Here is a 23,945-nt window from a genome sequence, read left to right as displayed (position 1 = left end):
TATTATTTTTGTCTTTATTTAAATAATAAATAAAATATTTATTTTATTGTAAAATATACTCCAAAGTTACATCAAGAAGATAAACAAGGGAATGATTACGTTATGGAAATTTGAAACATAATAATTATTTATTATTTATATATATAAAAAAATAAATAAATAAATAAATAAAAAACAAGAATACAAGTATACAAAAATGTAAATTCTGCTCTATTCATGTAAGTTCTACTCCATTCATGTAAAAATGTAAATTTTGCTCCATTCAAGAATACAATAATACATTTTATTGCACATAAATGCTGCCAATTCTGAAGAATTGAATGATATGGCTCTTCGTTTAAATTTTTAAGTACACAAAATATAAAAGTAGTGGTGGATGCTAAAGTATTGGATTCCATGATTTTTGGTTATAAAGTTCTGTTCTATTCATGTAAAATTTTGAAGTACAAATATAAAAATGTAAATTTTTCAAAGTACAAAAATACAAAAGTGGTGGTAGATCAATTTATTAAATGCCGTGTAAGATATTGAAGTATACCAAACAAAATGGTGTGAATTATGGAGGATTGGAGCATGATTTTGGTTATACAAGATTTTTCAAATACAAGAATACGGTGGATCAATATGTTAAACACAGATTTTCAGTAATTTTGATCGATATCTTACCTCATAACTTTGAGATTTGAGGACAAATTTTTAAGTACACAAACGGTGGATACTAATGTTACGTTTGGTGTGCAGGAATTGAATGGAATGGAATACCCATTCCAACCATTCCTTTGTTTGATATGCAACTTAAAGTGGGAATGGCCATTCCATTGGAATGAAAATCCATTCTTGGGAATGAAAATCCATTCCACAACTAAACTTATGAAATGACCATTCCATTCCCAAGTAATTTATTTTAAAAAATCGACTTCCCAAAACACCCTCATATTCCAAATCTAAAAACCACCATTACCTTCCACCACAATTATCTCCGCCTTTCACCACCACCACCACTACCACTGCCTTCCACCACCACCAACTTTCACCATCGCCCGTCACTTTCCACTGCCACCACCGCCACCGCCTTTCACCACTGCTACTGCCACCGTTTACCACAACCACCGCCGCAGCCTTTCACCATTGCTACCGCCGCCACCACCACCACCACTTTTCACCATCACCACTGTCATTGCCTTTCACCACCTTCCACCACCACCGCCGCCGCTATCGCCTTTCACCACTGCCACCACCTTCCACTGTTGAGATTTTACCTATGGTAATTGTAACACCCCCACATTTTCCACGCATAAGTTGATCAGGCTTATACACGAAAAACGAGGGATATCAAAAACAATTGGCAATATACAAGCATGGAATACAAAATGATGATAATAAAAGAATTTAGACAGGAAAGAAACATTAAATAATACAACATCCATCCATCCTTTATTTAATACAGTACTTCATTACAACTTGGAAATCCTACGTCAGGGATCCCTAAATATAACCCTGAGAGTTCAACGTCAAAAGTAAATAAAAATTGAAACTGAAATACTACATAATACTTCTACCCTGCACTGGATCGTAGGAGTAGATGAGTTCGGATGATGGTCCCACACTGCTAACCTCAGCCTTGAAACGGATACTGACCGTATCCTGAAATAACAACAATGGTGGGTCAACCCCACGAGCAAGTCCTCTCTTCTATGACCCAAATCAGAGAATCAAATAAATTAATCATTATGAATCGGATGAGTACTATATCTGTATACATCCTATGGGAACTATCCAATGTATAACATGACCTCAACCAGAATAGACGGTGATCACTTAGACTCACACTAGGTGGTCAAGTGTCGCCTTTCCCTACCCGGGAAATCAGCTATTATACATGGTGCACGGTACAGACAACACAGACTATAACGAACTACACAGTGATAACACCTCGCAAAGTACTGATGAATATACTGAGCATATCAATTAGGCAACACATGCCAACAATATTAATAAATGTACCGACAATGTCAATTTAGGCAACACATGCCAATAATATTAATAAATATACCGAGTATGTCAATTAGGCAACACATGCCAATAATATTAAACCACATACCCCGACAGCCACACATCTGTCTATCGCAACGAATGCATAAGGTATAAATGAGTCTAAACTTATTAGTCAGCTCACATGGTTCTATATGGCAACACATCCATATAATATAAATGCGACATAATAAACAGTCCATTTATTCCCTGAAATGCACACAGCATAATAATCATGGTTTATATACGATTAACAGTATAAATATTCCATAATATATAATGGGTTATTTATATGAAGAAAACCAAGCACTAATTAATTTAACATTAATGGTTATTACAGTTTAATAAAATAATACCATTAATAGTCGTTAAATCAATTACATATGTTTACTAGCGATTCGCACTTTAACTGATACAATTAATATTTAGAAATATTAATCGGACATTTATAATAATTAACGAGAAATAAAATAATAATATAATGTCCCGTTAATTCCAAAAATGCCAACCCGAGGCCCCAAAATGTATAGTGAAGGTCCTGGTAATGACAAAACAGTCCCTAGGGGTATTCTGGACTTTTCCAGCAGCCGTAGAGGCCCTTCACGCGCCCCCACGCGCCTCCCAGAGTTCCCCACACGCGCCGCCAAGCTTTCCCACTCTCCCACGCGCCTCCACGCGCGTCTGGCGTCAGCCACGCGCGCACACGCGCTCCCACGCGCGTTTGGAGAGTCCCACGCGCGCGCACGCGCTGCCACGCGCGCGTTGATGGCTTCCTGCTGACGTGGCGTTCTCCGGTTGGTTGGCTGCATCATCCTTCCTACATGCGCGCCACACCGGATCATCTCACCCTATCTTCCCTCCATCCAACGCCCACAGATCCGGGTGTACCGCGGTATCATGGACCGCGATGCACCGGATCAATCAGACTCCACTAATGGCCAGGATGCGCGCGTACACCCTCCTATGGTGCGCCGCGTTGCACCGGATCACTCCGGTTGTCTCCCCCACTGCCGGCGACCGGAAAACTCGCCGGAAGGTCGCCGGAAATTGCAGAAAATGCCCGGAAAAATCTAGAAAATTCTAGAAAAATCCCTAAAGTCTTATTTAATTATTTTTAGCCATTATTAATTTCATAGGACATTAAATAAATATATACCATCCTATATAATTAAAATTCCATTAATTTGAATAAAATAAAATTAATAATTTATTAACCTCTAAACCTTGGCTCTATGCATAAAACTAAACCAAACAATTAATTTATTAATTCAAAGGGGAAAAGTAGATAATAACTTGCCTTTTTGGATTTAAAATAAATCCGCCGGTCTGCGCGTAGTCGGGTAAAATTGCCTACACCGGTCCAAGCTTCTTTCTCTTTCTCTTTTCCTTTCACTCTTATAAAATAGCTCTCTAGAATTTATACTTTGCTTCTAACTCCCTTTATTTTTTTTTTCTAAGGCAAGCTAGTTAATTTATATACAAAATATATAATATAAATATTACAAATATCTTATTTTTTCATCAACTAACCATCCTCCCAACCATATGGCTTCAATTCCAACCATAACCATTGATGCAATCCTATCCTAATCTCTAATTTCATCATGACAATGGTTTAATACTATTATTATTATTTATAACTATTATTATTATTTATTACTAATATTATTATTAATAAACTTTTATAATTATTATTATTATATTATTATTATTATTATTATTATTAAACTAATATAATTATTATTATTGTTTTTACAAAATAATATATTATATTATCATAATACTTTATAACACAAATATAATATTCTAATTAACTAATATTGCTTCATTAAACATAATTAACAAATAAACAATTAAATGAATAAATTTACTATTTCAACATACACATTTAATTTACATGCACCATTAAATGAACTTAATATAACAATGAAGCATGCACAATAATAGGTACAGGAATCCACACATAATTGAATTTAAATACACTGAACTATTTAATTAATTACGGGGTATTACATTCTCCCCCCCTAATAAAGGAATTTCGTCCCCGAAATTCACTACATACCTGTCTTAAAAAAGTTCTGGATACTTGGCACGGATAATATCGTCCCGTTCCCAAGTAGACTCTGTAGCACTATGATGACTCCACTGTACACGTACTAATGGAATAGTCTTCGTGCGCAGTATCTGATTCCTACGATCGAGAATACAGTAAGGTTGTTCCAAATAGGTTGCATCGGGTTGCAACTCAATCTCACCCACATCAATGTGTTGGTATCGATCTTCATCCCGTAGAAATTTTCGCAGCATAGATACATGAAAAACATTATGTACCCTATGAAGATTATCGGGTAGAGCCAGACGATAAGCTACTGCCCCAATCCGATCTGTAATCATAAAAGGACCCACAAAACGAGGCGATAACTTACCCTTTGACCCAAACCGCATTACTCCCTTCATGGGAGAAACCTTAAGCAAAACCTGATCAATCTTAATCATCTGACAGGTGCTACATTTAGAGACAAAGATAGCTATATCTCTTTTCATGCCGGCCCACCAAAACTGGCGTTTCATGTCCTGATACATCTTGTCTCCCCCTGGATGTACAGAGAACTGAGAAGTGTGTGTCTTTCTCATCACAACATTTCTCAAATTATCAGCTGAAGGCACAATTAAACGTCCCTTGTACCTCAATCCTCCATCAGTCCCTATAGAATAAAAAGGAACATCTCCGGAGGCTAACTCCGAAACCCGATCAATACACTGTTGATCTGAGAGTTGCGCTTGAATGACCTGATGAATGATAGAAGGAGTTACTACCACACATGCCATAAAAGCGTCTGCTAACTCATCAACAGTCTTCAAAGCATCCCACTCTGTTGTAAACAAAGCTGAAAGGCTGACATAGGGTCGGCGGCTGAGTGCGTCTGCTACAACATTCGCTTTCCCTGGATGATACTGAATAGAGAAGTGATAGTCTTTCACGAATTCCAACCATCTGCGCTGTCTCATATTCAGTTCCCTCTGTGTGAACAAATACTGTAGACTCTTATGATCGCTAAACAATCGAAAAGTCTCCCCCAAAAGATAATGTCTCCAAATACGCAAGGCAAAAACCACTGCGGCGAGCTCTAGGTCGTGAGTCGGGTAATTAAGCTCATGAGGCTTCAGCTTCCTAGACCCATAAGAAACTGGTCGCTCTTCTTGCATCAACACACAACCCAAACCCTTCAGAGAAGCGTCGGTAAATACTAAATACTCGATTCCACTCTGAGGTGTGGCTAAGACAGGTGCAGAAGTTAACTTACTCTTCAATTCAGCAAAAGCAGTCTGACAAGAATCATTCCATACAAATGGTACATTCTTCTTAGTCAGATGAGTAAGTGGACCCGCAATTTTGGAAAATCCCTGGATGAACCGGCGATAATACCCCGCTAATCCCAGAAAACTGCGAATCTCTGTCGGTGAGGTAGGCTGTCCCCACTCCATAACGGCCGCAACCTTGGCTGGATCTACTGCTAACCCTTCTTCTGACACTACATGTCCCAGAAATTTGACCTCTTTCTGCCAAAATTCACACTTCTCAAACTTCGCAAACAACTGATGTTCTCGAAGTGTCTGCAATACTGTGCGTAAATGTCTGGCATGGTCCTTCTCCGACTTAGAGTAAACCAGAATATCATCAATGAAAACAATGACAAACTGATCTAAGTATTCTCTGAATACTCTATTCATCAAGTCCATAAAGACAGCTGGAGCGTTCGTCAAACCGAAAGGCATAACACGAAACTCATAAGATCCGTACCTCGTGAGAAATGCTGTCTTTGGAACATCTTGTTCTCTGACTCGTAGCTGATGATAACCAGACCTCAAATCGATCTTTGAAAAGTAAGTAGCTCCCTTCAACTGATCAAACAGGTCATCAATTCTGGGCAACGGGTACTTGTTGCGAATAGTGACCTTGTTCAGTTCTCTGTAATCAATACAAAGACGAAGAGATCCATCCTTCTTCTTTACAAACAGTACTGGTGCTCCCCATGGTGAAGTACTCCTGCGAATAAATCCCTGGCTGAGCAACTGTTGAATTTGATCTTTCAACTCTCGCATCTCCACTGGTGCCATTCGGTACGGCGCCTTAGCAATAGGCGTAGTGCCTGGAGCTAAATCAATAACGAAATCTATCTCTCGACTCGGTGGCAAGCCTGGAATTTCCTGGAATACATCCTGGAATTCCTGTACTACCGGGATGCTGTCGAGAGATACCGCAGTCGCTTCCTGTGAGTCCTCCTCAAGAACGAATAAATAAGTGCTAGGCCCTCTATCAGGTTGTGGTACAACAAGAAGATACATCTCCTGTCCTGGTATAGAAAATACAATAGACTTTTCGTAACAGTTAACCTGAGCATGGTACTGAGATAACCAGTCCATCCCAAGTATAACATCATACGAATGCATATCTAACACTAACAAATTTGCAAGAAATCGAAGTCGGCCTATATCTATAAGAATATCACCGCTATACTCTCGTAAAATTGCGCCAACTCCCAATGGTGTATAAATATTAAGAGGTTGGTCACATAACTGAGTCGTCATACCAGATAAGATAACAAAAGATCTAGACACACAAGAATGTGATGCACCAGTGTCAAACAGTATACGAGCAGTTCTACCATGTATAGAAAACATACCCTCAATAGCCTGAGGAGCCTGCGCATTATGTGGCATGAAGTTATAAACTCTGCCCTGATGCAATTGCTGTGGAGGTTGTCCCGGAGGAAATGGTGGTGCTGGAAGTGCCGGAAAATTCTGAACTTGCCCACGTGGCATCGGTGGGGCCGGTAGAGGTAATGGCTGATTAGGTCTCGGCTGCCCATACTGTCCCTGCTTAGCTTTGGGACACATCTTGGCCGGATGCCCAATCTCTCTACAGTGATAACAACGTCCCGTAAAAGGACCTGCCTGCCTTCTCTGTTGATTTCCCGACCACTGTTCCTGTCCGGTCTGAGGTATCCCACCTTGTCTACCCTGATTAGGGACTCCATCCCTCTGCACATCTAGGTTTCCTTTGTTTTTCTTCCAAGGTTGTTGTCCTTGAAATCTGCCCCGATCATTGGACCTGGTACCACTGCTGCTTCCTTTCTCCACTGTCTGGTAGTCTCGGTTAGTCCGCTTATCTCCCTTGGACTTCCGGTAATCACTCCTCATCTGGCAGTGCTGTAAGGCGGCATTAACCACCTGGATATAAGTAGTATATGCCGGACTACCTAAGATCACCACTTTAATCGGCCATATTAACCCCTTCACAAAGCGGTCTCTCTTCTTTTCTTCCGTATTGACCTCCTCTGGTGCAAATAATGACAAATTTATGAACTTCTGTTCATACTCAGCCACAGTCATTTCTTCCTGTTGCAGATCCAGAAATTCGGTCTTCATCGCTGATCTTACTGACATAGGAAAGTACTTGTCGTCAAAGCGAGTCTGAAATTCAGCATACGTCAATCTGATCCTCTCATCGACAGTAGTAATAGACTCCCACCACTGCAATGCATTGCCTATCAGCATAAACGTAGCCAGCATCTGTTTCTGCACTTCGGTACAGATTACCATCCGAAGATGACGCTCGCTCTCCTGTTTCCACTGATATGCTAACAGGACATCTGTGGACCCCGCAAACGTTGGTGGATTTCCCCGGATGAACGAGTGACGAACTTTGTCCCATGACATTGGCTGTGCCACTGGTTCAGGAATAGGTACTATCGGAGGAGGTTGCTGGTTTCGTAGAGCAGATGCTACTCCTGCTGCCACAGCTCGTGCAATGATGTCAGCAACTTGAGGAGAAAATTCCTGATTCTCATTTTGAGTTGGGGAATTACTGCGATGACGGTTCGCATTCCTTGTCCCATGCCGAGACATCCTTCTATTATATTCAGAAAAATCTAACGTCAGTACATTATAATGGACCGACTAAAAGAATACAAAGAACCCTAATACTTAGGCTCTAATTATCAGAATACACAACGCGGAAGTATAGTAATCACAGATCCCTAAGACACTCGAACCTGGAATGCTCTGATACCAACTGTAACACCCCCACATTTTCCACGCATAAGTTGATCAGGCTTATACACGAAAAACGAGGGATATCAAAAACAATTGGCAATATACAAGCATGGAATACAAAATGATGATAATAAAAGAATTTAGACAGGAAAGAAACATTAAATAATACAACATCCATCCATCCTTTATTTAATACAGTACTTCATTACAACTTGGAAATCCTACGTCAGGGATCCCTAAATATAACCCTGAGAGTTCAACGTCAAAAGTAAATAAAAATTGAAACTGAAATACTACATAATACTTCTACCCTGCACTGGATCGTAGGAGTAGATGAGTTCGGATGATGGTCCCACACTGCTAACCTCAGCCTTGAAACGGATACTGACCGTATCCTGAAATAACAACAATGGTGGGTCAACCCCACGAGCAAGTCCTCTCTTCTATGACCCAAATCAGAGAATCAAATAAATTAATCATTATGAATCGGATGAGTACTATATCTGTATACATCCTATGGGAACTATCCAATGTATAACATGACCTCAACCAGAATAGACGGTGATCACTTAGACTCACACTAGGTGGTCAAGTGTCGCCTTTCCCTACCCGGGAAATCAGCTATTATACATGGTGCACGGTACAGACAACACAGACTATAACGAACTACACAGTGATAACACCTCGCAAAGTACTGATGAATATACTGAGCATATCAATTAGGCAACACATGCCAACAATATTAATAAATGTACCGACAATGTCAATTTAGGCAACACATGCCAATAATATTAATAAATATACCGAGTATGTCAATTAGGCAACACATGCCAATAATATTAAACCACATACCCCGACAGCCACACATCTGTCTATCGCAACGAATGCATAAGGTATAAATGAGTCTAAACTTATTAGTCAGCTCACATGGTTCTATATGGCAACACATCCATATAATATAAATGCGACATAATAAACAGTCCATTTATTCCCTGAAATGCACACAGCATAATAATCATGGTTTATATACGATTAACAGTATAAATATTCCATAATATATAATGGGTTATTTATATGAAGAAAACCAAGCACTAATTAATTTAACATTAATGGTTATTACAGTTTAATAAAATAATACCATTAATAGTCGTTAAATCAATTACATATGTTTACTAGCGATTCGCACTTTAACTGATACAATTAATATTTAGAAATATTAATCGGACATTTATAATAATTAACGAGAAATAAAATAATAATATAATGTCCCGTTAATTCCAAAAATGCCAACCCGAGGCCCCAAAATGTATAGTGAAGGTCCTGGTAATGACAAAACAGTCCCTAGGGGTATTCTGGACTTTTCCAGCAGCCGTAGAGGCCCTTCACGCGCCCCCACGCGCCTCCCAGAGTTCCCCACACGCGCCGCCAAGCTTTCCCACTCTCCCACGCGCCTCCACGCGCGTCTGGCGTCAGCCACGCGCGCACACGCGCTCCCACGCGCGTTTGGAGAGTCCCACGCGCGCGCACGCGCTGCCACGCGCGCGTTGATGGCTTCCTGCTGACGTGGCGTTCTCCGGTTGGTTGGCTGCATCATCCTTCCTACATGCGCGCCACACCGGATCATCTCACCCTATCTTCCCTCCATCCAACGCCCACAGATCCGGGTGTACCGCGGTATCATGGACCGCGATGCACCGGATCAATCAGACTCCACTAATGGCCAGGATGCGCGCGTACACCCTCCTATGGTGCGCCGCGTTGCACCGGATCACTCCGGTTGTCTCCCCCACTGCCGGCGACCGGAAAACTCGCCGGAAGGTCGCCGGAAATTGCAGAAAATGCCCGGAAAAATCTAGAAAATTCTAGAAAAATCCCTAAAGTCTTATTTAATTATTTTTAGCCATTATTAATTTCATAGGACATTAAATAAATATATACCATCCTATATAATTAAAATTCCATTAATTTGAATAAAATAAAATTAATAATTTATTAACCTCTAAACCTTGGCTCTATGCATAAAACTAAACCAAACAATTAATTTATTAATTCAAAGGGGAAAAGTAGATAATAACTTGCCTTTTTGGATTTAAAATAAATCCGCCGGTCTGCGCGTAGTCGGGTAAAATTGCCTACACCGGTCCAAGCTTCTTTCTCTTTCTCTTTTCCTTTCACTCTTATAAAATAGCTCTCTAGAATTTATACTTTGCTTCTAACTCCCTTTATTTTTTTTTTCTAAGGCAAGCTAGTTAATTTATATACAAAATATATAATATAAATATTACAAATATCTTATTTTTTCATCAACTAACCATCCTCCCAACCATATGGCTTCAATTCCAACCATAACCATTGATGCAATCCTATCCTAATCTCTAATTTCATCATGACAATGGTTTAATACTATTATTATTATTTATAACTATTATTATTATTTATTACTAATATTATTATTAATAAACTTTTATAATTATTATTATTATATTATTATTATTATTATTATTATTAAACTAATATAATTATTATTATTGTTTTTACAAAATAATATATTATATTATCATAATACTTTATAACACAAATATAATATTCTAATTAACTAATATTGCTTCATTAAACATAATTAACAAATAAACAATTAAATGAATAAATTTACTATTTCAACATACACATTTAATTTACATGCACCATTAAATGAACTTAATATAACAATGAAGCATGCACAATAATAGGTACAGGAATCCACACATAATTGAATTTAAATACACTGAACTATTTAATTAATTACGGGGTATTACAGTAATCCAGGATTATACAGTTGTAAATTGAATTATTTACTCCTTGATTTAGGGTTAATTGATAGGTAATTAGTTTCCCGGTTATTGTATAATTAGTTACCTATTTTAGCTAGGTATTATTCTATAAATTGAATGTAAAGCCATCGTGAATAATATCGAATTGAGTTTTGATTCTCCCATTCTTTCTCTGAATTTCAAGTTGGTATCAGAGCCATCATTGAACCGTATTTTTTGATTTCTTTGAATTTTTTGATCTCTTTGAATTTAGCCTTGAAATACACATACCCATACCCAGACCCATACACAGTCAATACATCAACAGGCATCTCATATCCATATACAACATAACCATACCCATACAACATAACCATACCCATACACATCAATTCACAGTCACCATTGATTAACCCACACAAGCCACTGCCAAACCGCTGAAGACCTCGCCGGATCTGGAAGTTGGTAATTGATTCTGGTGCTACAGATCATATGACTTTTAATTCTAGACGGGTCTTACCTCTTAATTCCTCCTCACAACATTTTGCTTCTACTGCCAATGGTACTTTAACCCCAGTTATCGGGGAAGGAGCTTTGACACTACCTGATAATTTGCATTTAGATTCTGTTTTAGTTGTTCCATCGTTAGCTTATAATCTTTTGTCAGTTTCCCAACTCACCTTAGCTTTATCTTGTGTTGTAATCTTTTGGCCTGATTTTTGTGTGTTTAAGGACATCCAAACAAAGAAGACGATTGGTTGTGGTATTAGGCAAGAGAAGCTGTATTACTTAGACTTGATGTCGAAAAGTTCCGACAAGCTACGACAAGTATTGACAGTGGATGGTTCTGAGGGGGAGAAAAAGAAATTTGAAATCTGGCTGTGGCATCGACGTCTGGGGCATGTTTCCTTTCGTTATCTGAAAAAATTATTTCCTAGTTTATTTGAAAATTTTGATGGTTTTAGTTTTCGCTGTGATGTTTGTGAACCAGCAAAGAGCTATCGTGCTTCGTTTCCATTATGTTTGAATAAAAGTCCACTTCCTTTTATGGTTATACATTCTGATGTTTGGGGTCCGTCCAAAGTTACTACTTTAGGTGGATCACGTTGGTTTGTTACTTTTATTGATGACTGTACCTGGATAACCTGGTTGTGCCTGATGAAATCCAAAAGTGAAGTGAACTTATTATTTTAAAAGTTTCATAAAATGGTTGAAACTCACTATAATGCACATGTTCAGGTTCTCCGTAGTGATAATGGTGGAGAATATCAGAGTTTTGACCTTCAACAATATTTGGAATCACATGGAACTATTCATCAAACCACTTGTTCCAATACACCCCAGCAAAACGGGGTTGCAGAGCGAAAAAATCGGCACTTGTTGGAAGTTGTTCGTGTTTCATTGATAGAAGCTCATATACAGTTATCGTATTGGGAAGAAGCACTTACCTCTACAGCATATCTAATCAATCAAGTACCTTCCAGCTATATTGACTTCCAGACACCATTGCAGGCTCTCACTGACGCAGTTGTTGCTCCAATCGCCCAAATCTACCTCCTCATGTTTTTGGTTGTGTAGCTTTTGTACACCTCCATAAACATCAACGCAACAAGCTAACTCATCGGGCATTGCGATGTGTTTTTCTCAGATATACTACTCATCAAAAGGGGTATCGTTATTATCACCCTCTAACTTGACGAATGTTCATCACCATAGATGTTGTCTTCCATGAAGACTCGATGTATTTTTCCTCTGCGTCTGAACTTTAGGGGGAGTACCAGAATGAAATTCAGACTCTAGATTATGATTATCACACTTTTGCGGATGATGATTCTAGTGGTGATGACTCACAAGTTGGACCAACCAATTAAGAATTGGGCAAATTGGATTCGAGTGGTATAAGTTTATATCAAAGTGGTGATGAACGCTCAGAAATGGAAAGTATGGTGCCAACCCCACTATCGTCGGAGTTTGAGTCCCTCGCAATTGATATATCAAACCAATTGCCTGCTGAGGATGTTCCTGATTTAGTGCCCGAGCCACTTGGAAAACAATTACCACAGCGTCACACTAGAGGTATTCCTAAACCCACATATGAACTTGAACTTTCTAATAAAGTTAAGTATCCCATGAGTCATTATGTGTCGAACCATCGTTTGTCAGAATCAAATTTGTCATTTTTATATCAATTATCTACTGTATTTATTCCTAACAGTGTGCAGGAAGCCTTAGCTGATCATAAGTGGAAAGCAGCTATGAAAGAGGAAATGCAATCCTTACAGAAAAATAAAACTTGGGAACTCATTGATCCTCCACCAGGAAAGAAACCAGTAGGATGTCGATGGATTAACACTGTGAAGTATAAAACTGATGGCACAGTTGAATACTTTAAAGCAAGGTTGGTGGCAAAAGGTTACACCCAAACCTATGGAATCGATTACACAGAGAAGTTCGCACATGTAGCCAAAATCAAAACAGTTCGGGTCTTGTTGTCTTTAGTTGCGAACTTGGATTAGCCATTGTAACAATTCGATGTGAAGAATGCCTTTCTGCATGGTGAATTATCTGAAGAAGTCTACATGGATCTCCTACCAGGATGCATGATACCCGAAAAGTATAGTCGAAAGGTTTGCAGGTTAAAGAAATCGTTATATAGGTTGAAACAATCTCCAAGAGCATGGTTTGGAAGATTTACAAAGTCAATGATAGCCTTTGGCTACCATCGGAGCAATTCAGACCACACATTATTCATGAAGAAACAACAGGGTAAGATCACTGCACTCATTGTATATGTAAATGACATGATGGTTACAGGGAGTGATCCTGAAGAAATGAAGGCTCTCAAGAAGTACTTGTCCAGAGAATTCAAAATGAAAAATCTAGGTCCTTTGAGATATTTTCTTGGGATCGAAGTGTTTTGATCTAATAAAGGAATCTTTCTATCTCAAAGAAAATATGCCTTAGATCTATTACAAGAGACTGGCATGACAGTATGTCAACTAACTGAGACACCAATGGAAGAAGGACTGAACTTATGTGTTGAGTCCAACAAAATACCTGCTAATAAAGGAAGATACCAAAGACTTGTAGGGAGATTGATGCACTTAGCACACACGAGACCGGATCTGGCTTATGCATTGAGCATTGTTAGCCAATTTATGCATGATCCTGGAGAGCAATATATGAATGCAGTTATGCGCCTTTTGAGGTATCTGAAATCTGCTCTTGAAAAAGGAATTTTGTTCACTAAAAATGCTGGTTATCAAAACATAGATGCATATACTGATGCTGACTGTGCTAGAGCTATAGATGATAGGCGATCTACTTTTGGTTACTTCACTTTTGTAGGCCGTAATCTTGTTACATGGAAAAGCAAGAAACAAAATGTTGTTGCTCGCTCAAGTGCAGAAGCTGAATTCAAAGGTATGGCGCTTGGACTTTGTGAAACTTTGTGGTTAAGGCTTCTCTTGCGGGATTTGGGTTATCTACCAAGGTAACCGATTCGATTATATTATGACAATAAAGCAGCATGTGATATTGCCCATAATCCAGTTCAATATGATCGTATGAAGCATATTGAAATAGACAGATTCTTCATTAAGGAGAAGTTGGATGGAAAAATTATAGAGTTGCCTAAGATTCGATCTGAGGATCAACTAGTCGACATTCTCACCAAAGCAGTCTTAACTCAAGTGTTTTCAAAATTTTTAGACAAGTTGGGCTTGTGTGACATCTATGCACCAACTTGAGGGGGAGTGTTGAGATTTTACCTCTAGTAATCCAGGATTATATAGCTGTAAATTGAATTATTTACTCCTTGATTTAGGGCTAATTGGTAGGTAATTAGTTCCCCGATTATTGTATAATTAGTTACCTATTTTAGTTAGGTATTATTTTATAAATTGAATGTAAAGCCATCGTGAATAATATCGAATTGAGTTTTGATTCTCATATTCTTTCTCTGAATTTCAAGTTCCACCACCACCACTGCTATCGCCTTTCACTACCACCACCACCTTTCACCACCGTCACCGCCACAGCCCTACACCATCACCGCCGCCTTCCACCACCACCACTGCCACATTTCACCACCACCGCCTTCCACAATTACCAACGTCGCCGTCATCGGCTTCCACCACCGCCATCGCCTTCTACCACCTTCCATCACCACCACCTTCCACCACCGCCACCACCTTTCACCCCCACCACCGCCACCACCTTTCACCCCCACCACCGCCACCTCCGCCACCGCTACCACCTTCCACCACCACGACTATCGTTAATTTAATTTAATTTTTTTGTTACTAAGAGGGATATTTTGGAGAATTCAATTAGAAATTTATTCCATTCTAAATTTTAAATTGGTCCAACCAAACACTAGAATGGTTATTATCATTCTATTCCTACACATTTCATATTTACAACCAAATAATAGAATGAGAATGACCATTCCATTCCATTCCCACTTGCATTTCATTCCATTTCTGCACACCAAATGTAGCATAAAGTATTGGATTCCATGACTATTGGTTATAAAATTCTACTCCATACGTACCTAAATAAAATTCCAGATGAAAACGAATAAATAAAAAAAAAATTAAAATCAAAATACACAAAACACTTGAATATGTTATGCTCAACACTCAGAGAAAAAAATATATGTTCAACACTTAGAGAACGAAGTAGCATGGATTTAGCTAAATAAGAGAATAAGAATGATTCAGTTAAATAAGAGATTGAGATATGGTAGTAGATATTTAGGATAGGGTTTAATAAGAAGAAGGGTTTAATAACGAGAAGAAGTTGGAAGGTTAATTAAGGAAATGTTTAATTAAAGAATATATATCCCGTTAAATCCTGACTTTTTAGACTTGATTTGAAACGTAATTAAAACGGTATTTGAAATCCTATAATTATCAAATCCCTTTTATAATTCCGTGATTCCATACAAGGCAAATCCTGTTTTCAAATCCAAATCCCATCAAATCCAGCATTCCAAACAAAGTGTTATGATCTAATCCGACGGACAACCTTCCTTTTGTTGTCTTTTGGAAATTAATAATTCTTTAGGTAAAGTATAACCACACCCTCTGAGCATTGACAAAAGGACACACGTGTGAAAGTTACTCATTTTTTGGACAATGACACCCCCTTCAAGTTTGAAAAATGAACAAAGAGACCCTGACAATGATGAATTAACTTTATTACCCTTTGATATAAAATTGATATTTTAATTGACTTAAATACCCTTGGATCAAACCCAAACATTTCCCCCTTTCTCTGTGTGTGTGTGTATGTGTGTGTGCGTGTGTATATATACACAAACACACTACATAATTGCCGCCCAACGCCCTGTGTAAAGAACCCCTCAGTCGCCGCCTCATCATCATTGTCATGGTGGTGGTGCTTAAACCCATTATCATGGTGGTGGTGATGATGACGCATGCCGCTATGGAACATCATCGGATCGAAGTCACTATTCTCACTTTTTCTCCTCTCTGTTCTCTCTTCCTCTGCCCCAACATCGAATTCAACCCAGATTTTGCAAAGATTGATACATATATATGTGTACACACCCCATTTCTGTCTTATCCACAACCCTTTCACAGCCCCTTTCTACGAATATAAACCTTGATCTGGCGGCGGAGGGATCGAACGACCGGCTGAACTCGTTGTAGTCATCGTTGGGGGATACAATGGCGCCACTCTAGGAGAGCGGTATGGGTAGGTGTGGTGGCAGCGGGGGAGGTTGAGGTGTGGGAGCGGCGGCCGACGACCCCTATGCCTTCCCCGCCGGTGTTGGTGGTGGTGGTGTAATGTGTATATAATATAGGGAGTTTTACATGTAACGTGTGTGTGTGTGTATATATATATGTGTGTGTGTGTGTTTGCAGATAAAACGAGAGGCATAGATGGTGCGAACCATGTGATAGGAAGAGGAGAAAAGAAAAAATTAATAAGGGGCTATTGTGTCATTTTGCATGGTATAATATTTTGTAATATATCTGAATTTAATATTGAGGGGTAATTTTGTCTTTTCATATGACTTAAGCCTTGTTTGGATGGAATTTCAGAAGAGGGGGTGTCATTGTCTAAAAAATGAGTAACTTTCATTTGTCTATCTCTTTGCCAAACCTCAGGAGGTGTGGATATACTTTACCCAAAATATTTTTATTTTTGTTTCTTTTAAGCGATTGTCTACTTTTGTCATTTCAATTGGATAATAATTAAAAGAATTAGGGTAAAGTACAACCACACCCTCTGAGGTTTGGCAAAAAGACAGACAGATGAAAGTTACTCATTTTTTGGACAATGACATCCTCTCTTCTGAAATTTCATCCAAACATGGCCTTCAGTCATATGAAAAGATAAAATTATCCCTTAATATTAAATTAAGATATATTACAAAATATCAAACCTTGCAAAATGACACAATAGCCCCTTATTAATTTTTTCTCTTCTCCTCTTCCTATCACACGGTTCACACCATCTATGCCTCTCTCTATCTGCAAACATTATACACACACACACACACACACACACACACACATTACAACACCACCACCAACACCGGTGGGGAAGGCGCATGGGTCATCGGCTGCTACCGCCACACCTCAACCTCCCCCGCTACTACCACAACTACCCACACCGCTCTTATTGAGTGGCGCCACTGCATCCCCCAACGATGACTATGACGAGTTCAGCCGGTCGTCCGATCCCTCTACCGCCAGATCAAGGTTTGTATTCCTAGAAAGGGGCTGTGAATGGGTTGTGGATAAAACAAAAAGGGGGTGTGTACACATATATATGTATCAATCTTTGCAAAATCTAGGTCGGATTCGAAGGATGAAAGCTCTAGGGTCGACAGAATCGAAGGATGAAGGCCGCGGATCCATTCACCATCGCCGCCTGTATATATATGTGTGTGTATATATGTATCTATATGTACATATATATATGTGTGTGTGTGTGTCAGTTGGTGTTGGGGCGGAGGAAAAGAGAACAGAGAGGAGAAAAGGTGAGAACAGTGACTTCGATCTGATGATGTTCCATGGCGGCATGCGTCGTCACCACCACCACCATGACAATGGGTTCAAGCACCACCACCATGACAATGATGATGACGCGGTGGCTGAGGGGTTCTTTACACAGGGCGTCGGGCGGCGATTATGTAATGTGTTTGTGTGTGTACACACACACACACACATACAGAGAGAAAGGGAGAAAGGTTTGGGTTTGATCCAAGGGTATTTAAGTCAATTAAAATATCAATTTTATATCAAAGGGTAATAAAGTCAATTCACCATTGTCAGGGTCTCTTTGTCCATTTTTCAAACTTGAAGGGGTGTCATTGTCTAACAAATGAGTAACTTTCACCTGTGTGTTCTTTTGCCAAATCTCACGTGGTTGTACTTTACCCAAATATTTTAAAACTGATTTCGGCAATTGAATACTCGGGAATCAAATAAAAAATTAGCAAGTTCTACCGAGAAAATAAAATTAGAGATTTTTGTGTACTTTGTGTGAAGAAGAGCAAGAGAAAAAAAAAATCTGAATTACAAGAATTACACTAAAGAGAATTATCTGAATTACACTAAAAATACTGTCCCCAGTTTCGAGGCCATTTCACTAATAATTACAAGAATTTGTGGTCGAGGTTTTGATGGTTAGGATTCTTTTAAGATTCCTTATTTTTTAAACCTAATTCTAAATTACGTTTTTTAGGCACACCAACAATAAAAGTTAGAGATGATATAGTCCTAGAGATTACAATCACAACACTTGACTTCATAAAAATTAAAAATAAATAAATAATAATAAGACAAACAGGTTAAATTAACATGAGTTGAGAAAAAAGAATACTAGTATGCTGTCAAACTTAAATAATTTTAAACCATCTTAGACTTTAATTGATTTTTTGATAAACTTAAAAAATTTTACACGTCTAGAAACCCCTCGTTCTTTCCTCTTCTGTTTTGTTTAGGGTTGCAATGTATAGGATTTTTCCTTAATTTTCTTCTGTTTTATACAAGGACCATCGTACACGAAGGGTCATCAAAGCAACAAGTACCTATAAATTATAAATTTTCTTCGTGTATGATTTTTTTTTTTTTTTTTTTCCTGGCAAACAGAAAGATCGTCAAACCTATATTACCTATAAATTTGAGTTCCACAAAGATTAGAGGAGTCAGAATGTTTCTTATGCCACAAAAAACAAAAATCAAATCTGAAAATTGTAACATTATATCAAAAACAAACCTATTTTTTATTTTTTCATTGTGATCCTATTTGATAAAAAAATTAAAAATTAAAATCTGAAAAATGGCTTATATCTATAATACACACACAATTTCGGCTAACTATGCTTATCTCTAGTTTTATTTCCTGGGAAGAAAAGACTAATTGCCAGTGTTTTATTTGATTCTGAATGTTCAATTGACAATTTGATTCCGAATGTTCAATTGACAAATTTAGTAACAAAATATTTTTATTTTTGTTTCTTTTAAGTGGGTGTCTACTTTTGTCATTTCAATTGAATGGTAATTGAAAGAATGATCAAGTTTTCTAAACACAGGGAAAAAAAGGTTATCCGTCGGATTAGATTCTAAAAGTGAGTGTACAACTCTCTCCTCATTAGGGATCAGTTGAACAGCACTGTGTATATATATATGGGGGTCACTTGTGCCTGCCTTGTTTATGTCGGATAAAGCAACCGACTCATTAACGCTGCTGTTTTATCGGTCCTTTTAAATTAAGGGTAACTTGTGCCTACCTTGTTCATATCGGATAAAGCAACCGACTCATTTACGCTGCTGTTTTATCGGTCCTTTTAAGTTTTAAGTACTCAATATTTATCTACCTTTTGCCCTTTTAATTTCAAGTCTTTTTGGTTTGAGGCACATAAGAGAAATACGTGCTTCTGGAAAAACCAAAAAAAAAAAAAAAAATGTAATTTTGATAATAAAAGGAAAATGATTGCTCAGCCATAAATTGAAGTTAAGGAACATGGTAAGTGTTGGGTGAGAGATTTCATACACCAAATATATTGACTACATTTTTTTGTTTAATTTTCCTTCAGCAATTTTTTTCCTGTTTGCGAACTAATAAAAGATAAAACATATTAAAATTTTCATATAATAAAAAAAATGAATTAAAAAAGTAGCTTTTTCTGATTATCAATTTTTTAACTTCGAAATTGTTTTAACACGATTCACTAAAATGACTCTTCAAATTTGCTGCTTCTACGACTTAAAATGAAACTGTCACTAATTTCTTGACAAGAATAATTCAAGCAAATATACACCAATTATTCCCCGTACACAGCCCTTCATTTTTTTGAAGGTGGCATGTTTTTTTATAATCATAAAATGGAGCTTATTATTAATATGAATGGTATGCTTTGTCAGGCTAGTTAGAACAGTTTTCTACTGTAAATGTTGGACATGAGTTGAAAATTACGAACTTGAACTTAATATGGTTTTGGATGTATAACATTTATTAAAATTGATCAGCTTTTACTTTAATTTCTTTCTTATTAAATCTTATTTAATATATATTAATACAGCATAGAATCGATTTCTTGAGAAATTTTTTAGTGTTTTGTATAATAATCTCTATAGGGTTATGTATGGAGATTATATATGCAAAAGTAACCCAATTAAAGGCTAATTTAAGGTCAAATCCCACACAAGCTCTTAATTATTTTTCAAAATTATTTAAACTCCAAGAGAGAATGGTGGCATTATTTTCAGATCATACAGGACTTATGTATCAGGCCCAACGACCGGTCCATATTTAGCGGGCTTCGAGAAGCAGAGTAGGCCCATGCGCCACGCACGCCCACACGTATTTGGGCTAGGGTTTCAATACTCTGCACGTACTATATAATGCATCGCATACCCTCCCCTGTAATTTCTAGGTCTTCAGAGCTCTGGGCAGATCACCGTTCGCCGCCATGGGGAGAAGTAAGTGTTTTTATGTGCGAGTATATGTTTATATTTATGTTCATCTAGATGTATGCATATGATATATGTCTATATAGATATATTCGTATGGATATAAACTGTATATTATCTCGTCACGTATTGACTCTCGCTGAATATTTGGACCTCGTTTGGCACTGTATAACATAGATTGATGGGGAATGTAGAATTGATAATTTATATGTTACCTTCGAAGGGTTTTGAATATGAGATTTCGGTGAGTGTCTTCTTGTGTTATTCATGTCAGTTTGTGCCATCTTGTGCAGAATAATTTTCTTTTAATCAACCTGTTTGATCGCAAAAGAAATATGAGGTTATTTCTTGTAAAACAAGAAAATGAAAATAAGGGATCCCACCTTGCCTTTTAAATTCTTTAAATTGCTTTGCAAATTATTGGTTGATCATTGTTACACTTGCTGTAATAAATTGATGATAACCCACTTTTTGGAGATTAATTAAATTTGGGTATTTCCGGCTGATGGTGAATAAGGGCCAATCTGTTTTAGTCATCCGATTCTTGAGCTAATTGTTCGACTCATCCGAGTCTGCTCGGAACTGGTCAATTCCTGAGCCATTTGTTATCCCTGCAATTCTTGACTTAGGTTGAGAAGGAGAGTGCCGCCTTGATTTGTGAAGAGAATTTATTATTATTTTGTCAATTTTTCTTTGGGACCCTCTGCTGTGTTCCTTGTGTCATTAGATGTTGGCTTGAGCATATTAACAACGGTAGTATAGACATTTTGGCACCCTCTGGTGTGTTCATCGTGTCATTAGATAATGTCTTGAGCATATCAACATCGGTAGTATACAGACATTTTGGCATGGAATTAGGAACTAGGCTTGACTTGAAGATATTCAACTAATTCATCTTCAAGTTTTGAATTACCCCTTTATATTTTTAGACCAGCTTCATTATAGGGAACTTTCATTGGTCATTTGATTAAAGTTTGAATACTTTAGATAATGTGCAATAGCAATTCCTTGTATGTTTTCCAGAAAGGTTGTATCATATGTTATCATGTTTTTACTTGTGTTTTGGTATCTTGTTTTACATGTCGCTTATTCCTTACCAAATACCTTTCATTTGTTTAATGTGGATAAACCTTGGTTTTAGTGGGGTTAATGTTGCTAGCATCATCTGAGTCCTTGGTCATGCTAGTTGTCCTTTTCAGTTTTATCATGTATTATTGACATCATGTTATTTATTTTTTGATGAATTTGTTCCATCTGTTGCTTAGAATATTGTATATGTTATGCTCTACCTAGAAGTGGTTTCTCAATGATTTTTATAACATTTTGAATTTCATTATGAGATGCGTAGCATGGGAATTGTGGATCATATTGTTTTTTAATTTTGCAGGACCAGCAAGGTGTTATCGCCAGATTAAAAACAAGCCATACCCGAAATCAAGGTATTGCCGTGGTGTTCCAGATCCAAAGATCAGGATTTATGATGTTGGAATGAAGAAAAAGGGTGTAGATGAGTTCCCATTTTGTGTGCATTTGGTTAGTTGGGAGAAGGAGAATGTCACCAGTGAGGCATTGGAAGCTGCACGCATTGCGTGCAACAAATACATGACAAAATTTGCTGGAAAGGATGCTTTCCACTTGAGGGTACGCGTTCATCCTTTCCACGTCTTGCGTATAAACAAAATGTTGTCGTGTGCTGGGGCTGATAGGCTCCAGACTGGAATGAGGGGGGCTTTTGGTAAGCCGCAAGGTACATGTGCACGTGTGAGCATCGGTCAGGTTCTGCTCTCTGTCCGTTGCAAAGACGGGAACAGTCATAATGCTCAAGAGGCTCTGCGCCGTGCGAAGTTCAAGTTTCCTGGTCGTCAAAAGATCATTGTCAGCCGAAAGTGGTATGTAATATATATATATGTGTGTGTGTGTATGTATGTATGTGTGTGTGTTAGCTATTAGTCATGAACTGATATTTTTGTGGCATGTATTTCGAAAATCATCCATCATGGCAATATAATATTAATCATGTGGCGCTTGAGTGCCTAAGGTCTTCCAACAAAACAAGTAGAAGTAGTTTAATTGTTATGGTTTGAAATTGATATAGTAGTTCCTCTTGTATCATTTATTGGTCTTAAATCCACACATGCGCCAACCTGCAACTGCAAGGTTGTTAATAATGCAATTATTATGTTTGATTTAATCATTGTGATCTTCAAATTATATATTGATGAAAAATAATTATGTTAATCCTTTGTCAATGCCATGTTCAGGGGATTTACGAAGTTCAGCCGTACTGATTATGTGAAGTGGAAAGCAGAAAACCGCATTATGCCCGACGGTGTAAATGCCAAGGTTAGTCTATGTTAAACATGCCATGTTCTGCTGCTTATGTTTATTCATTCACGTTTATTAATTGGGTTGTACCGTACATCACTCCAGTGAATGCCTGCCAATCAGGCAGCTGCTTGGTGGTGGTATACTGGATTAGTTGTTATATTATCCCCCATGACAGAGATCTAATGTATTTTGTGTGTGGATTTGAATCTTGCAGCTTCTGGGATGCCATGGACCGTTGGCCAATCGTCAACCAGGAAGAGCTTTTATAGATTCAGTTGCTTAGGACCACTCATTTCCTTATAAAACTGGGTTTCAGGCAACTCTCACCGTCTAATTTTTTTATTTTGAATGCTTTTGGTTGAAAAAGAAATTCGCCTGTTATCTTCTGTAATAGAATGCTTTAAATATGGTACATTTATTTGTTGTGTTTGTTGGCTGAATCTACCGTTTATTTTTGTGCTAACCTTGTTTAGATCATGGTTTTCTTCTTGATGTTTTGTATTCGGTTCGTTTGTTTGTTGATTTTTTTAAAGGCCCGCATATAGCTCGAGTATTGTATTACTGCGTCTTATGGAGTGTGGGATGCAATGGTGATTGAAATTAAAGTTTGGCAGTGAACTTTTGCTGTATAGTGGGTCTCAAAAACAATAATGGTAAATCACACTCCCTAATATTGTTAGACTTTGATCCGTTAAATAATTATTTTAATCATTGTAGTTTTTTTATTATTATTATTATATATATATTTATTTTAATTATTATAATCATTGTATTTTTATCATTA

General features: G+C 37.8%; 1 protein-coding gene across 1 annotated transcript; it reads left to right on the top strand.

Moving 5' to 3' along the window:
* Positions 1 to 20,778: 20,778 nt before the first annotated feature.
* LOC132269246 (large ribosomal subunit protein uL16) lies at positions 20,779 to 23,624 on the top strand. The gene is made up of 4 exons (XM_059770375.1): positions 20,779 to 20,842; positions 22,221 to 22,722; positions 23,095 to 23,176; positions 23,376 to 23,624. The coding sequence occupies exons 1-4, from the start codon at positions 20,833 to 20,835 to the stop codon at positions 23,442 to 23,444; spliced, it is 663 nt and encodes a 220-aa protein (XP_059626358.1). The 5' UTR covers positions 20,779 to 20,832; the 3' UTR covers positions 23,445 to 23,624.
* Positions 23,625 to 23,945: the final 321 nt, after the last annotated feature.

This window comes from Cornus florida, unplaced genomic scaffold (genome assembly GCF_030987335.1).
Source record: "Cornus florida cultivar Cherokee Brave unplaced genomic scaffold, ASM3098733v1 CherokeeBrave_3.0.0_Hap2_Chr08, whole genome shotgun sequence".
NCBI classification, from domain to species: Eukaryota; Viridiplantae; Streptophyta; class Magnoliopsida; order Cornales; family Cornaceae; genus Cornus; species Cornus florida.
The sequence above is the reverse complement of the archived record's forward strand: the minus strand, read 5'-3'. Positions and strand labels throughout refer to the sequence as shown.

Bases quoted from the DNA above. Each gene is read 5' to 3' on its own strand.
- LOC132269246 (XM_059770375.1), top strand. The intron at 22,723-23,094 runs GTATGTAATATA...TGCCATGTTCAG, and splicing joins ATCATTGTCAGCCGAAAGTG to GGGATTTACGAAGTTCAGCC. The intron at 23,177-23,375 runs GTTAGTCTATGT...TGAATCTTGCAG, and splicing joins CCGACGGTGTAAATGCCAAG to CTTCTGGGATGCCATGGACC.